This window comes from Triturus cristatus, chromosome 4_2 (assembly GCF_964204655.1).
Source record: "Triturus cristatus chromosome 4_2, aTriCri1.1, whole genome shotgun sequence".
NCBI lineage: Eukaryota > Metazoa > Chordata > Amphibia > Caudata > Salamandridae > Triturus > Triturus cristatus.
Genome location: NC_140586.1, coordinates 914,815,173 through 914,833,359, shown reverse-complemented (window position 1 = coordinate 914,833,359; position 18,187 = coordinate 914,815,173). Strand labels below are relative to the sequence as shown.

General features: G+C 46.2%; 1 protein-coding gene across 9 annotated transcripts in view; it reads left to right on the top strand.

The window, feature by feature from the left end:
* SZT2 (SZT2 subunit of KICSTOR complex) overlaps positions 1-18,187 on the top strand; it is a 937,318-nt gene that overhangs the window by 359,424 nt on the left and 559,707 nt on the right. For all 9 annotated transcript variants that reach the window (XM_085602961.1, XM_085602966.1, XM_085602963.1 and 6 more), the window contains 3 exons: positions 10,626-10,718; positions 11,681-11,762; positions 12,603-12,884. In XM_085602961.1, coding sequence (XP_085459087.1) covers positions 10,626-10,718; positions 11,681-11,762; positions 12,603-12,884 — 457 coding nt within the window. The remainder of the gene's footprint in view (positions 1-10,625; positions 10,719-11,680; positions 11,763-12,602; positions 12,885-18,187) is intronic.

Genomic DNA, 18,187 nt, shown 5'->3' with positions numbered 1-18,187 from the left:
GTCAGTGATGCACTGTTGTTGCACCCTCAGTGGCACTAGGGCGGCCGGGTGCAGAATGTCGAGGCCCAATGTTATCCATTGGGGGTAGGGGGCCTCCAGTTGATGACTGCAGGCAAGCAGGCCATTGGGTTGTGGGAGCAAAACTCCTAGGGTTAAGGTCAGGGCAAATGGGGAAACAAAGTAGCACAAAAGGTGCACCCTCAGTGGCTCTGGGGCGGCCGGGTGCAGAGTGCTGTTTCGATGTTGGGCGCCCTGTTTTCTATGGAGAACCTCCGGTTTGCAAAAGCACTGCAGGCAGGGAGACAAAGGACTTCTGGGTGCGACCACCACATAGAGAGGTAAGTTGGGAAGTTAAAGGTTGGCTAGGCACCGTCGGTTGGGGCACACAAGGCCGTGGGGCGTCGGGTGCAGGGTAGCCTTGTGGGGTCTGAACTTCTGGGCTTCTGGATTTAGGCTGCAGGCGTCTGCTTGGGGCAGGTCAGGCATTGCCCGATCTTGGGTCAGGATCACCGGGGTGACCTGCTTGTGGTGGTTTTCCACCCGAGCCTGGGCCAGGTTCGGCGGGTGCAGAGAGGGCTGGATTTGCTGTCTCTGGCTGTCACCAGAAGTTGCAAGTCCGGTGTTCACAGAAGATTGTCTTTGAAGTGAAGGCAGGCAGGTCTTCCGGGGTTTTTGAGGTTGCTAGCTGCGGGACACACCGGGATTTCGCAGGTTTGAGGAGAGACAGGCCTGTAGGGCTGGAGCCAAGTCAGTGGGCGTCGTCCTCTTGTTAGCTCTGCACGGCTCTTCGTCCTTCATCTTATCTTCTTTTCTGGTTGTTTCTGGATCTGAGGAAGGCAGGTTCAGGGTGCCCCCTAAATACTAAATTTAGGGGCGTTACAGGTAGGTAAAGGGCAGGGACCAATGGGTCCCTTCCCTGGGGTGGGTACACCCCCTATTCTGCCACTCCCCAGTGGGAGGGGGGCAGTAGCCTGTCTCTGGTTGGCTGGGTCCCCCTCTACCCCCAACATGGCGGGGACTCGAGGTTGTGCTTCACCTCACCTCCCCCCACGTGAGGGGTGGTGTTGGCAGAGGTGGGCACACCTCTCTTCCTCACTTGTTTTTCCCGCTGTTTCTCCGCCCAAAGTGGGGGGTAGAACCAGTGGGGACCAGTTCCTGAAAAGTAGCTAATGGTCTGGAGAGGCTCACAAAGGCGGCATGCCTTTGAAGCTTCTCCTTCTTGAACCCTGCCCATCCTGGGGGAGGAGGCTTGGCACCTCGTCCCAGGATGTGCATTGTTTCAGGCCCCCGAGAGCAGCAGCTCTCAACCCAGGGGTCCAGAAACATGTCTGGTGGAGGCAGCCTAGGCAGCCTCTCGGTCAGGTCACCAGAAGTTGGTCGAGTTTCAGTGGGCATCTCTAAGATGCCCTCTGTTGTGCATTTTACATTAAATCCCACACCTTCATCTGTGTGGGTTTAATGTGCTGAGAAGTTTGATACCAAGCTTCACAGTCTTCAGTGTAGCCATTATGGTGTTGTGGAGTTCATAATGACAAGCTCCCAGCACCATATACTCTTAATGGCAGCACTGCACTAACAGGGCCCATGAATGGACCTGGGTACTGTAGGGGTACAGGGCTCATGCACCTGTACCCTCACCATTGGCATAGTGCAACCAGCTAGAGGGGTGACTGATGTATGCCAGGGCAGTGGTTTGTGGGCATTGCACACAGTGCCATGTCAACTCTTCACTTTGTTCTGCACCAAGACACACATCCTGCAAAGGCAGTGTGTGAGTGTCAGGGTACAGGGCCTCTTTAAGACCCAGGGGTCCAGAAACATGTCTGTTGGTGGCAGCCTAAGCAGCCACTCAGTCAGGTCACTAGAAGTTGGTCGAGTTTCAGGGGGCATCTCTAAGATGCCCTCTGTTGTGCATTTTACATTAAATCCCTCATTGGCATCAGCGTGGGTTTAATGTGCTGAGAAGTTTGATACCATACTACCCATTCTTCAGTGTAGCCATTATGGTGTTGTGGAGTTCGTAATGACAAACTCCCAGCAACATATACTCTTAATGCAGAACTGCACTTACAGTGCCCAGGAATAAACTTGCACACTGTAGGGGTACAGGACTCATGCACCTGTACCCTCACGACTGGCATAGGGATCCCAGTTAGAGGGGTGACTGATGTATGCCAGGGCAGTGGTTTGTGGGCATGGCACACAGGGATGGGTGGCATGTCGACTCTTCACTTTGTTCCGCACCAAGACACGCAGCTTGCAACGGCAGTGTGTGAGTGTCCGGGTACAGGACCTCCAAGGTTGGCACAATAAGTGCTGTAGCCCCTAGAGGCCTTCTCTGGTCACAGTGCCCTGGGTACCTGTGGTACAATTTATCAGGGGCTGACATGTGGCCACAGATGCCAATTGGGTTTAGGCTTCAATGCAGTTTTAGGAAAGGAATGTAGGCCCTGGGTACCTGATCAGCAGGAGCCCAGGGCACACTCAGTCAAAGAACATAAGCAGTTCATCAAAAAGTGGGGGCATACCATGCAAGAAAGAGGGCACTTTCTCAAAAGTGAGAGTTGCAATTTTCCGTCTTTTTCTAACCTGGTTTGCCAGAGTAGATGCAGCAAGATGCATAGGTGGTTACAGGAAGAGCGATGTGGGAAGATCCCGCCTTTGATTTTCCCGCACTAGAAAGTGAATTACCCTCTTGAGCCTGTTAGCAAGGATTCTCACCAGGATCCCCATGTCACAGCTCAGGAGAGAAATTGCTCAATAACTGGTGAAACCAAGTATATCTTTGTCCGGTTTGGGGATAACTGAGATGTGTGCTCTATTAAATTCCTCCCACTGTGATCCTCTGGATTTAGCCTTTCAAGCATTTCAGTGAGGAGCTGTACCCTTTTCATTTGTGTGATTTTGTGTCATTCCATTGGGAATCCATCCTCACTATGTGCTTTCACAGCCATCGTTGGTTTGAGGGCCTCTCCCACCTCTTCCTTTATAATATCTTGCTCCAATTCCTGCTAGAATTGGTCAGGGAGTGTGGGTAAGTGGTTTCGTGACATGAGCACCTCTTCTGTTCCGGTATCCCCACGGGTACTCCGTGTATAAGTTAGAGTAGAAGGACACAAACTTGGGTACTGTAAGATCAGTTTGGGTAATTAGAGATCCTGATGTGTCTCGAATGGCTGGTATAGTAGATTTGAGTTCCCATTGTTGAATCTGCATAGTCAGTAGCCTGCCTGCTTTCTCGCTCTGTTTGTAATTCTACTGCTTGATGCGCATTAGAGCCTTCTCTGCCACCAAGGTGTAAACAGTGTTCAACTCAACCCTCTTCTCCACCCGTGAGAACGTACCTTTGCGGGGCGTTCCCTCTTGCAGGGTCATTATTTCTGATTCCAAACCTTTCTGCAGCGTTTCATGCTATGCATGATTCCCTCATCAGCATCACTTCAAGATGGGCCTTTCCTGCCACTCATAGGAGCTGCTTTGCCCAGGGATCATATCCTCCTACCGGGCTGCCTTTGCAACCAGTTATTACCAGTAATCCTTAATCTTGGAGCCCGGTCGATTGTAATCAACACATCATTCTATGGACTTTATGCTACATGTAGTGTCACAATGTCTATGAATTGAACATGGCATAATTGCTCATTGTAACGGTTAACTAACATTAATCATGCATTTATGCAATAATGTAAGAATGTTCCTCTGCGTACTTTTGACAACAAACTTGGGCCAACCAGGACAATCCTCCTTCAATGAGTAGACCCCACCTCCCTGAGAGGCAACGTTTATTGTGCAAATGAGAAGGGGCGGCCATTGTTCTTCACATTAATATGCCACGCCTCCTCCCGCAAATCACTTTTTACTCTTCCGTTTGCGTCAGACACCTGCATTCGTGGTCAGTGTTGATTTAAATCTGGCACTCTTTCTTTTTGATTGCACTTGCCCTTGCTCTGCTTTGGCTGCAGTTTGTTTCATCGTCTTCACTGGTGGCTATCCATGGGTCATCTTTCACATTTCTTTTTTCCTTTCCAGCTTTATCAAGCCAGTCCAGGGCCTGGTCCTGAACACTGAAAACGTGTTCTTCACCACTGTAATATTTTTAGTTGAACATTGAAAAAAGTCATGTATTTCAGGTCCTCTTGACCACGTCAAACAGTTGTCTTCATTTCTATATTGTTGCATGTAGTCCGGGAGCAGCAGGATGGCTGCACCTTCATAATGAATTGTGCCCTTCCTGTGTGCTGACTGGAGAATGGCATCCCTGTGTCTTAGGAGGTGAAAATTCACTACTCTCCGTCCTGCATCTGGTGGGGGTAGCGGGCTTGACACGGTGTGCGCTTTTCTTACAGTAAAGTAATTAAACAGTTCTTTTGATGGCATCACCATCATTTTCCCTGCTAATTCCACTAAGTACATTATTTTTGCATCTCCCTTCCAAGTCCTGTACATACGCCACCGATCCGCTTGCCCTTTGTAAATGTTTGTTTATGTGTGCTTTTTAGTCCTGCTGCATCAGTTATTGTTTTAGTAGTATCGTCAACCTGTGTAACCCTTTCAGCTATGGATAGTTGGCACTAGATTAAGATTTAGTGCAATGCATATATGTTTGTCGACAAGGAAGACCTTGGATCATGTATGACCTTATGCACATGTGTAATAGATGCCATGACAGATGCCTGGTCCTCAGCAATTTTTACTGCATCAAGCAGTGGTTTGGTGTGTTTTTCATATGTTTGGTTGTTAGATCGACTTTGTATCTTAAGCAGTTTTCTCCTTCATCAAATTATACTGCACCTATTTCTATATTGTGAGAAAGTGCCCTCTTTCTGCATGGTTGACCCCCACTTTTTGCTGAATTGCTGATGTGCTTTGACTGAGTGTGCCCTGGCCTCCTGCTAATCAGGTACCCAGATCCTATGCTCTTTCCCTAAAACTGCATTGAAGCCTAAACCCAATTGGCTTCTCTGGCCCCAGGTCAGCCCCTGATAAATGGTACCACAGGTACCCAGGGCACTGTGACCAGAGAAGGCCTCTAAGGGCTGCACCACTAGTTGTGCCACCCTTAGAGGTCCTGTACCATTACACTCACACACTGCCTTTGCAGGCTGCGTGGTTTGGTGCAGAACAAAGTGAATAGTCGACATGGCACACATCTCTGTCCTCTGTGTCCCATGCCTACAACCCACTGCCCTGGCATAGGTCAGTCACCCCTCTAGCCGGGAGCACTATACCAGAGGTGAGGGTACAGGTGCATGAGCCCCCCGTACGCCTATAATGTCTACGTCCATTCTTAGACATTGTAAGTGCAGTGCTGCCCTTAAGAGTATATGGTGCTGGGAGTTTGTCATTACGAACTCCACAGCACCATAATGGCTGCACTGAAAACTGAGAAGTTTGATATCTAACTTCTCAGTACACTGATGCCAGTGTGGGATTTAATGAAAAATGCACACTCTGGGCATCTTAGATGCCCCCTGAAAACTACCCTACCACTAGTGTCCAGGCTGAGTGGCTGCTTTCAGCTGCCACCACCAGACATGTTTCTGGACCCCTGGGTCGAGAGCCTGCTGCTCTCTGGGGCCTGAAACAATGCACAGCCTGGAATGAGGTGCCTCGCCTCCTCCCCCAGGATGGGCAGGGTTCACGAAGGGGAAGCTTCAAAGGCTTTCAACCTTTGTGAGCTTCCCCAGGCCACTTGCTGCTCTCAGCATTTGGTCCCCACTGATTCTGACCCCCACTTTGGGCGGTAGAACTGGCGGGAAAAACAAGTGAGGAAGAGAGGTGTGCCCACCTCTTCCAACTCCACCCCTCAGGTGGAGGAGGCGAGGTGAAGCACATCTCCTCATGCACTTGCAGATGGGGGGGGGGCTCAGCCAACCAGGGACAGGCTTATGCCCCCCTCCCACTGGAGGGTGGCATAATAGGGGGGTACCAACCCCAGGGAAGGGACCCATTGGTCCTTACCTTTTACCTACCTGTAACACCCCTAAATCTAGTATTTAGGGGCACCCCTGAACCTTGCGTCCTCAGACTAGAAGACACTACAAGAAGAAGAAGAAGAAGGGCCGAACAGCCATTCAGAAACTAACAAGAGGAAGACACCCACTGACTTGGCACCAGCCCTACCGGCCTGTGTCCCCCTCGAATCTGCTCCTGCAATATCCCGGTGTGTCCTGCAGCCAGCAACCTTGAAAACCCCGGAGCACCTGCCTGCCTTCAACTACGAAGACTTTGTCTCCCGTGAACATCGGATTTGTTCATCTACTCTGCACCCACTGTCTACGGCCCGTGCTTCTGTGGGCAAACACCATGAGGAGGTCTCCCCCGGCGATCCTGACCCGAGAACCGGCAACGCATGACCTGCCTCAAGCCTCCAGTCGACGCCTGCAGCCTAAATCCGGAAGGCCCCTCCTCCTAAACTTATATATGATACTGAGCAAATATACTGTGGCACGTTCTGGTACTATCTGTTTTGCCTTCATGGACTTGTCCTCCGCATTTGATTGCGTTAACAGAGCCAAATTGTGGAAGTCCATGAGGGCAAAGGGGGTGGATAACAACATTGTACATTTTTTAGAGGACCTGCACAAATCAACTAAGGCTAATGTCAGGCTCTCCCAGGATCTTAGGGTTACCAGGGACCTTGAGATTAAGAGGGGTGTACGGCAAGGCTGCATTCTGGCCCCATTTTTGTTAAGTTTTACATCAACGACCTGGAGACAGAATTAAGAGCAACTGAAGTGGATTACCCATATGTAGGGCGGCGTGACATTCCCGTCCTGTTGTATGCGGACAACGCCGTCCTTGTATCTAGGACGGCAATGGGTCTGCAATCCCTTCTAACAGCATTTTCTAGTTTCATGTCTGATTGGGACCTAACAATTAATAATTCCAAATCTTATGTAATGGAAGTGGGGCACCAATCTAAAAAGAGTTTTCAATTCAGTGTTGGCCCTGCTAATATCCCCCGTGCTAATGTATTTTCCTATTTAGGAGTTCTTTTTGACGATAAATTAAAATGGGGGTCCTTTAATCTTGAGGAAAAGGGGGGACGTGGTCCAGGTTAAATCGTCAATTTTTTATTTCGTCTCTAAAACAGGGAGGAAACCAACAGGAGCTATGCTAAAGGTTTACCAAGCCAAAAGTTTGGCTATAGCCACCTACGATAGTGAAATTTGGAGATACACTGCCGTGGACTCGCTTCAGATGATGAACGACTTTTTGAAACTCCTCCTGTGTGTCCCGCGTGGAACCTCCAACTTAGCGGCACATGAGGAATTGAGGGTCTCTTACTTAAGTGATGCTCTTGCACTGCGCCCTCTGATTTTCTGGTTGAAGTGTTGGTTGAATAAAGATTTAACCCTCAACCACATAATCTTAAGAGAGTGCATGTCTCTTGACAATGCAATCCGAATCCCGTTGCTCAAGTACATTAAAAGTAACCTGGAAAGGGTAGGGCGCGGTGATTTATTTTGTAAGCCAGAATCGATTGTCAAGAAGGACGTGGAACTTATCAGGGCAGCTTTCCTTACCCTAAGGAAAGTGGGCAGGGAAGCGCGGGAGTTACTGAAACCTAGTGTCCGCATGTTTTTACTACTCAAAACAACTCCGACAACGGAGCCTTACCTTATGGGGTTTTTATCAACACATGAGAAATTTTTATTAACTAGGTTCCGTATGAACCTTTTTCACTTTTTGCTAGCTTAGCCCAAGGGATATAATAGAGGCCAAGTGTTAGCTCTCTGCGGCTGCGACGGACAGTCGCCGCAGGATCTGCTACACTGTTTTTATGTAAGTTGTATGAAACTCCCCGAAGGTACTTTCTGGTTCCTATTTTAAAAGATTGCATTTTAGTCAGGCCCGTCCTGCCCTTATGTACCTTCAATTGCTAAAAGAGGACTGCATTATTTTCGTAGTAGGATTTTTAAAAGCTTCTGTGAAATCGAGGGCCTGTATGGATGTGTGGATAGTGGATGTATAAGGTTTTAAAGGTTTAGCTGATTTTGCGCATTGTTCAAACTGGAGGGCATGCTCTTGCGGTATTTTACATACGAAGGCCCCGAACCAATTAGGGTGGGTTTTGGGCCTTATTTATAACCTGTACAAGAGGTTTGATTTCAATTTGTTTTAATGAATTACTGTTTTATGCATCTGTTTTATGTTTTTAGGCACTCTTATATGTATAACTTTTATGGTTTTTGTTGTAAAACCGAATAAAGTTTATTTATTTTGAATTGTATGTATCACTTACCTTTGCCAGGCTTGCTTGGATCTAGGAAATAAAATAACTAAAAGAATATTTTTATACAAAAACAATTGGTCTAGAGTTCAGTCTTTGAGTGTGTGAAATCATTTGCTGACTGGGTGTGTACAACAAATGCTTAACACTGTCCTCTGATACTGCCTTACTGCTCGACCACACTACCACAAATAGAGAGTGAGGTGCTATCTAACTTTACCTCTGCCTACCTTTGGGGTTCCACTGGACTCTGTGCATACTATACCTCACTTTGGTATAGTATATACAGTGCCAGCTTCCTACATATATGCACTGCAGCCACTTATCAAGAAATTGTTTAATTTGTGAGGATCAAGTGCAGATGCGAGTACCTTTGTAACTATTTGCTGTATGACTTTCCTTTGCATTTATGTTGTCAATTGCATTAATGAAGTGTACATATAGTTACTTTGATGCTGATATGTGTGGTTCAGGTGTCACTCATTAAGATTTCAACACCTTCACTCCTCCATTCTCACAGCGTACCATGTATGTGTTAGTGCATATCGGCCCCTTGTACTTCCCTTGTACTTTAATATGTGCCATACGTGGGCAGTTGAGCATCTCACATCTCTTCACTTTATCACAGTGCTGCAGGATGCACTGGCAGGTCTCCGGTAGGTCTTTGCGATGTCCAGAACTCAAGCGTAGCCTTCAGCATCACATGACATTCTTCTCTTAAATATTCTTATGTGGGTCACCGGCCGAGTCCAGCTCACCTAAGCAGCTGCCTGGGACCACAGAAGATCACCTCACAGTCACCGCCTCTGCTCACACCTTAATCACTGTTCAGTCTATAAAATTCAGGACCAGTGGTGGTCATTTTTCTTTCTGTTTCTGTACCAAGAGCGATGGCGATTCCTCCACATAAATTTTGTTTACGGTCTGTTTCGCATTTGATACAGTCTTGAGAAAAATCGTTTGCAAGTTTTTATTAGTAAATCATTTTCAATTGATGGGCTCGCACTTGCTGGCTCCACGGCCGTAGGAGCAGCAAAACCAATACATAACCTAATATTGAAAAAATACTTATTAATAAATGATACTTTTCTGGTATGTAAGCCATCCTTAAGAAGAGTTAATGAACTACAAGCATTATTTGTGGAAGAGCCCTTCCTAAAAAATACATGAAACTTGGTTATGAGAACACATCCAAACTCCTTGCCTTAGGTAATTGCTACTTTGGATATATATCGGATATTATGCTGCCTTCGTTGTTCCAAAGACCTCAAACATCAGCGGGAAGAGTGTTATCGACTATTAGGAGAACAAATGTGAACTGTATTAAAGAAACAATAATTAGAAAAACAGAAAAAAAATTTGTTGCACATCTTCCACAAATAATAAGGGAAGCATTAATCAAAGTGCAGTCTCAAGATGAATAGTACAGACTAAACAAATGACTCGTTATATCGCAATCAAGAACTTAGTAGGAATATCAGAGCAAACTTATCCACTAGTAGTGTTTCCATAAACAATATTTGTGCGTACAGCCACACATACCACATACAATATTGTGAGAGGGTTCAAGTTAGAAAGGAAGACGTAGTAGGCAAGCCAGGCAGGTTTAAAAAATGAATTTGCCATTAGCTCCCTAACACGCAAATACGTAACCTATACAAATACAGCTTATGCTCTTAGAAGAGATTTTATGCTGCAGAAGAAACCTTGCCTGGAACAATGGTTTTGCAGATTGAAACTGTTCTAGATTCACACGTGCCCTCCCGCCTCCCGAGGTAGAAGGAGAATTAGTGCAAAAAATCTAACATGGATTCACAAATTGAGTTTTTGTGGGTGCACAGTTGATGTCCATCATTAGGTTGTGGAAGAATTCACAGCATGTAAATCTTTTCAACTTTCAAAACCATTGTTACTGGTACATAACTGGTTTAATATATGTATATGATCATGTCACTCCAACTCCAAAGTTGTACTCACAACCCAGTTGCAGCCATCCCCATAAGATATAATCATTCAGCCTTTTTATGTTGTTTTATGCCAGTTCATTCAGGCTTTAGCATTTTGTCATCTGCAGCATTAGTCTGCTTCAGCTTGATTCCCTTAAGTCTTTGTCTCCTGTGTAGGCTAATGCCGTCCATTGACTTTCTACAGTCAAGGTGCTGACATTGTTTTGAGGTTCATGTTGAATCTTTATGTCCTCACAATGTGTTATGCATATTATGCTTCTACTGTAATTGGGAGTCTGCTTTTTACTTTCTGCCATGCCATTTACATTATTCTGCATACTCCTCATGTGCTGTTGTATTATTTCACAGTCATTCGTTCATTGTAGACTGTGCGCTTGTCTGGACCCCGCATGGCTTCACTCTTTTCACCACTTTTCCTCTAGGATAAATTTCTGGAGATTGGACGACTGCATTTCAAGACAGTGCCTTCGAACCCGCATTATTTCTTCTACTGCCCTCCATCATCTAAGAAAGAGGTCAGTGGGTGATGCTTTGTTTATGATCAATTATTTGTCTGCTTGTGAGTTTCTATTTATGGTTCGAAAGAATGACTGGGTGTCAGTTGGTGGTTTAATATTTTGCCAGGTATTAGGACTTTGTGCTTGTTTGAAAACCTACATTTAGTGATTCAATATTGGTCTTTGGTTTTCATGTTTTTCATTGGACAATGCTTTGACTGTTCACCCAATACTCTTGATTGTTTGACAATATGGTAACCACAAGTACTTTGGAATGGGTTAGCTATTTCTTCATTGTCATTTCATTATGCTTAGTTAGTGATTGATCCCTTTTGGCTGGCACCTGATGAGGATCGGCTGCCTTTTTTAGTTGACGCTTAGCAACACTTCGTCGCTGCTTGTGTCCAGTGTCATCTTTGTTCTACTAATTGGGAATGGTTACACAGTCAGGACTTGTTCCTAGTTCAGCACAGCAGGTTCTGCTCAGTAGTGGTTCATTGAAAACTGCCTCCTGCTGTCAAAGCGCCAACCTAAGTCCCCTTTGACTAACCTTTGATAGTGGCTGTCATAGGTGCTATTTTGTCTCTTGATAAATAATGCAATTCACACAGCCTTTGGTGGCGCTCATGCTCAGCTGAAGTGGATGACTTTCTCAGTTTTACTCCAAGTTGCCTGTTACAGGCAAACCGCACTCCGCTGGCAGTCGTCATTTTATTTATTTACACTGAGCATCAGTACAGGAACAGTGGCTGCTATTGGTCTTGATGGCTGGTCATGCTATACTTTTCTTCCTTTTAGAAAATTATCTTCTTTTCAATTTTTAGCCATGGCTTTAGTTCAAAATTTGAAAACTGGTGAAAGAGTGTTCACTCCAGCTAGTGATGATCATACCCCATCATTGATGGTTGGAAAACTCTCTGTGTTGGGGCACTGCCAGGATCTACTTGCTAATCTACCCTTTTCTTCTTCTCACTTCTCAGGAGGAGGCGCACCTGGATCATATGGACAGGAAGTGCAGCGACGATCTTGATGTGTCTGAAATGGAGATGGCCGCTGAAGATGGTAAAGCCCAGGCTCACAACCACAGAGCTTCAGGAAAAATTAAGGATATTCCTGCTGCATCGTCAGCATCCGGCCATTCATAGGATCTTGAGGGGCTTACAAACAATTAATTCCTTCAGATTTTATTTGCAAATTGTGTATGCCTCATTGAAGCCGAGTAACTGAGTGTTGTTCCTGATTGGAATTTCATCCTGTAATCCAACCACTTACATTGCATTTAGAAATAATATTGCACATATTTACGTTGCCTTATTTCACTGTCCCTGTCATTAGCACATTGCAGAGTGCATCTGGAACGTCAGAAGCTGAAAGTGAGCAATTTGCAGTGGTGCGTTTCCATGCTGTTGTGTATCCTGTGCAGATGGATTTCCAGCAGCAAGCATGTCTAGGAAGCTTTAATTTCCAAGCTGGTGCCTGTGCCATGCTGGTGATTTTCCTATAGATTTTTTTATATGAGACACTTGCTTTGAGGCAGGTTTTAGTGCAGACCTGCCCTAGAATATGAAAACCAATGAATGGCTGAATCTGATCATGATCTGTAGGACCCTTACTCACTGATTGGGAAAAGGGCGATCAAGGACGTTTTGAAAACACAGAGAATTGCAGGTTCAGTGCAGGTAATATGCTGCTAGTCCGTTCGCCTTCATGTGAGAGTTGGGCATGTTGATGATAATCATTGTGGTGAGGATTGCATGTGGGCTGTGGAACTCTTGTAATCCAAGCTGCACTAACATATTTCTCCTTTCTGCATGTTAATGGTGCTCATTGTGCTGAGAATTGATACTCGGAAACTGCTCTTATTAGATCCAAGCTGTGCTAATATATTGCTCCTTGCTGCAGGTAACATGTCTGGGGGCTGCATAGCGACAGAGAGCGATCCAGACCTGGAAGTGGAATACCGTGAGAAATCAGACCTTGATTTCCAGGACATCGACTCTCCCTCCGATTCCAACACAGTTAACCAGGATGATGACTCCTTCAGCGTGCTGGGAGGGGACTCGCTCAACGAGCAGGACCTGCTGGATCAAGAGATGCCACCACTGTTCGTTCAACTTATATGTTCCGTGACACTTAGGAACCAGCATGGCTCCATGCCTGTGCAGACACTGCCCACGTGTCTGGGTAAGAAGTGAAGTTCATGTGCTGCGTGCATGGGGCAGGGTGAGGAGAAAGGGTGGTTCTTATACTGCCTTTGCATTTACGGGCCACAATCTGAGTTAAAAAGGAAAGGGTGGATGCACCACATTAGCAGGATTATCTCCCATGTAGCAGAAACTGCAAAATTTCCACCAGCTGTGCGGAAACTGCCTTTGTGGCTGGTTTAAGAGAAAGAGGTTTAGGACTCTCTGCAGACGCTCTCATTCTGCCTCACTGATTTTGTTTTCCTCTTTTATTTTTTGTGACATGTGAACCTAGCTCCAAGGACAGCAGAATGCTATAAAGAAGAACAACATATGTAGCAAATATTTGAGGATCCCCAGACTTTCAGGGTATTCTACAATGCAGGGTGGGGTTCGGTGAGGCCATGAAGGGTTTTGAAACCTGTCCTAAATTGCACCAAGGAAGTATCAAGCCAGAGCCTATTCTTGTGCCTGCGCATTTGCAGAGCATCCATTCTTGGCCTGTACATGCTGCAGCATTAGATCTTTCATAAATTCAAATGCTTGAAACATTCAATGTCATTGAGTTGGGTGTCCCACAGTGACATCAAAATAGCAATATGAAGAAATTCCTATGGAAAGAATAACATAGTGTTCAAGGCATATGAGCTGCAGATCACACACTGTGCATAGATCGCCATCTGGTGTTGGGCCCGGAAGTTTGCACTTTGTTGTTGTCTTGGAAAGTCTTTGGAAGTCACGGGATAGGTGGCTCCTCCTTTGGACAATAGTGCGCATGGGCATCGACTCCATCGTCAAATTGTTTTTTTCCGCCATCGGGCTCGGATGTGTTCATCACGCTCCATTTTGGTGTCGTTACCGATCATCTTTTCGACGCAAAATCCTTCACCCTTACTTTGGTATTGTTTTGATCGCGTTCCCATTCGACGCACATCCCTCCAAATTTCTTCGATTCCGGTCGTCGACACAGGCCTTCGGGCCTACCTGCGCCATCAGGCCTTTGGCTCATGGAAAGGACTCCCTTTAAAAAGTGTCCTAAATGTGGATCCAAGTTTCCACACGCCCATCTTCATGAGGTGTGTAACCTCTGCCTCGGAACCAACTAAACTCCCGATTCAAATCACCACTGGCGCTCAGGATCCGAAAACACCATCAGCACCGAAAAAATAATCGGGACCGAAGCCCATACCGGAATCGAAGAAAACTCCCGATTCCAGGCCTAAAGAGCACAAAACACCTCCAAAACCTCTGACAAACAAACAATCGGACCCGAAAAAATCGGCACTGAAGGAACACACATCAGAGGAGGAGCTTTTTCGACCGTATCCAACACAAAAAACACTTCAAAAAGACCCTAAAACAGGTCAACTCATACTTAGCCCTTCAAAGAAACGGAAAATGGACAAACCTGTACCACCTCCACACCACTTTCCTATCCCATATTCACCTCCCTCACCATCTCCTCCACCTCCGGATGATGATGACACCTCTGAAGATCTAGGGGAGGATCAACCTTTAAGGGAACCCAGTCCTCCTGGTACCCCAAAAGACCCATAGGAGGATTATGACACACCAGATGTACCAGACACACCTCAGGACGACATCTACCCATCTAGGATATATCACGGGGTGAACTTACACACAGACCCTGTAGCGGAAGACTTCCTCATGGACACTTTTGCACCATCCACTGCCATTCTCCCGATGTTAAAAGGGGTAATCAAACACGGTCCTGAAGTGTTTAAGGACCCTGTAAGGGCCAGAGTCATTAACCCCAGGGTAGAAAAAAAGTACAAAGCTGCTCCAGCTGATCCTGTTTATATTAAAGGACAGGTACCCTTAGATTCCTTAGTGGTATCCAACGCCAGGAAAAGGGCTAATTCACAAACGACAGGAGATGGTCCACCTCCTGATAAAGAATCAAAACTGCTGGACGCGTCTGGTAAAAGAACGGCGTCCCAAGCGTCTAACATATGGGGGATTGCTAACACACAGGCTTTGCTCGCAAGATATGATGGGGCACACTACGACGAGCTAGAGACACTACTACAACACCTTCCGCAACCAATACAAAACACGAGCTAATGATCTCATCCAGGAAGGCAATCTCATAACTAACACCTCCATTCGTTTTGCTCTGGATGCCGCAGATACAGCATCCCGGGCGATTAATACCAGTGTTCTTTTACGCAGACATGCCTGGCTATGCATTTCCGGCTTTAAACCCGAGGTTCAAACCACCATTTTAAATCAACCATTTGACCAGGAACACTTATTGGGCCTACTGTAGATTCATCTTTAGAAAAGATGAAAAAGGATACAGATACTGCCAAATCAATGGGAGCTTTGCAATCGCAAGCTCCTTTCGTCGCTCCTCTTATAGGGGTGCCTCTACAGGTTTTATCACTGATAACCTCTCCACTTCCTACAAGAGTCCCCACCCAGGCCTCATCTAAAGGAGGCTACTGCAGAGGAGGCTCCAGGGGCAATACCAACAAAGGTAGAGGCAAAACTACCAATACTCGCACCGCCTCCACCCCTAAACAACGACTTCCCACCACTCCCCCCGGACCACTCTTCTCCGGTTGGGGGAAGATTGCTACAGTTCCTGCCTGTCTGGAATGAGATCACCACAGACAGGTGGGTGAGACTAATCATCCAATCAGGTTACTGCCTAGAGCTCACTTCCACTCCCCCAAAGAGCGTCCAATGTCAACAGACCACTAAGCGCTTCTAAAACAAGAAGTACTTTCCCTCTTACAAAAACATGCCATAGAACAAGTTCCCATTTATCACCAAAACACAGGGGTTTGCTCCCTGTACTTTCTCATTCCAAAGAAGGACGGAACTGTGAGGCCCATTTTGGGCCTCCGGCCATTAAACCTCTACCTACAATCAGACCATTTCCACATGGTCACTCTTCAACAGGTCCTCCCACTACTCATACAAGGCGACTTCCTTGTCACATTAGATCTCAAGGACGCCTACTTCCACATTCCCATTCACCCTGCTCACAGGAAATATCTTCAGTTTGGGGTGGACGGACAGCTTTACCAGTTCAAGGTTTTCCCATTCGGAGTTACCACAGCACCCAGAGTCTTCGCAAAATGGTTGGCAGTAGTGGCAGCCCACCTAAGAACAAATTCACGTCTTCCCCTATTTGGACGACTGGCTCATAAAAGCCAAGTCACATACCCAGTGTGTAAATCACAAACACGCCACAATCCAACTACTTCACAATTTAGGGTTTACCATAAACCTCGCAAAGTCGCACCTCCAACCATCCCACATCCAACAATATCTGGGCGCCGCAATAGACACCGCAATAGGCCTTGCATATCCCTGTCCAGCCAGGATAACAAGCATGCAATCCCTTATAACAAAATTCCAGCCACAACACTCACTTCCAGCTCGTGTGTTAATGCAACTAATAGGAATGATGGCCTCTTGTAAAAAAGTAGGGCTTTCTAAAATTGAGTAAAACTCTTTAATGTTCCTCTCCACGCAAATCATTAGTAAAGACGAAGACGATGGCCTCTTGTATATTCATAGTACCTCATGCAAGACTCCAGATGCGCACCTTACAGTAATGCTTAGCACGTCAGTGGAACCAAGCTCAAGGTCAGCTAACAAATCTGGTGTTGGTGGACAGCCGCACACATCACTCTCTGCAGTGGTGGAACACCCAAAACCTTTCCAAAGGGCGACCATTCATAGAGCCGGTTCCACAAATTGTGCTAACAGCAGACGCATCGCTTACCTGCTGGGGAGCTCATCTACTTCATCACACCATACAGGGCACATGGACACCTCAGCAAAGGCTACTCCACATCAATCATTTGGAGTTACTAGCAATCTTTCTGGCATTAAAATCATTCCAGAAAGAGATATCAGGAAAAGCTGTGTTAGTCCGCACGGACAATATGACAGCAATGTACTATTTACAAACACCGGGGGGACACACTCTCTCCAGCTCTCTCAACTAGTGCAGAGCATATGGAGATGGGCCATTCCCCAAAACATATTCCTGTTAGCCCAACATCTCCCAGGAATTCAAAATCACATGGCAGATCTGTTAAGTCGGCAGACACAACAGATTCACGAATGGGAATTTCGCCCACAAGTTCTTCAACCGTTCTTCCAAATGTGGGGGCAGCCAGAGATAGATCTCTTTGCCACACATTACAACACAAAATGCCCAAGCTTCGCTGCCAGATATCCCACCCATTGTCCAAAGGCAATGCGATATGGATGAACTGGTCAGGCAGATTTGCGTTCGCTTTTCCACCTCTCCCACTCATTCCATTAGTGGTGCGCAAGTTGCAACAACAGTCGCTAACACTGATCCTAGTTGCTCCAACATGGACCAGACAATCCTGGTACACAACATTGCTGGAACTATCACTAGTCCCGCACCAAAAACTACGCCACTCCCCACAGCTCTTAACACAGAACCATGGAGAGATCAGACACCCAGATTCAGCACAGCTCAACCTGGCGATCTGCCTCCTGAAGTACTAGAGTTTGGTTATCTCAATCTTCCACCTGATTGCATGAACGTCATCAAAGAAACTAGGCGTCCCACCACCATGGCCTGCTATGCAGCCAAGTGGAAAAGATTTGTTGTATACTGTTACAATAACAACATAAATCCTCTAGATGCCTCCACTCAGCACATCATATGCTACCTACTGCATCTTCAAAGATGTAATCTAGCATACACGTCATTTAGATTACATCTTGCTGCCATTGCAGCTTACCTACAAAATAGACAACATCTGTCACTGTTCAGGGTGCCTGCTATTTCATTCATTGAAGGTGTCCAAAGAATAATTCCTCCCAGGGTACCTCCCTCCCCAGTGTAGAATTTAAACATCGTCCTCTCAAGATTAATGGGTGCCCCATTCGAACCTCTACATAAATGCGAGCTACAATTTCTTACATGGAAACCCGCTTTCCTTGTAGCCATTACATCTCCTAGAGTCAGTGAGCTACAGGCACAAACTATTCAAGAACCATTTTTACAACTCCATCATAACAAAGTGGTTCTCAGGACAAATCCCAAAGTTATTTCCCCCTTCCATCTCGACCAATCTGAGTTGCCAGTGTTCTTCTCGCAACCACAAACAGTAGCAGAAAGTGCTCTTCATACCCTAGACGTAAAAAGAGTACTCCTTTACTAAATGGACAGAACAAAACCTTTTTGCAAAACACAACAACTTTTTGTATCCTTCTCACCACCACATAAAGGCAATCCCATATCCAAATCTGGCATTGCAAGGTGGATTGTCAAATGTATACAAA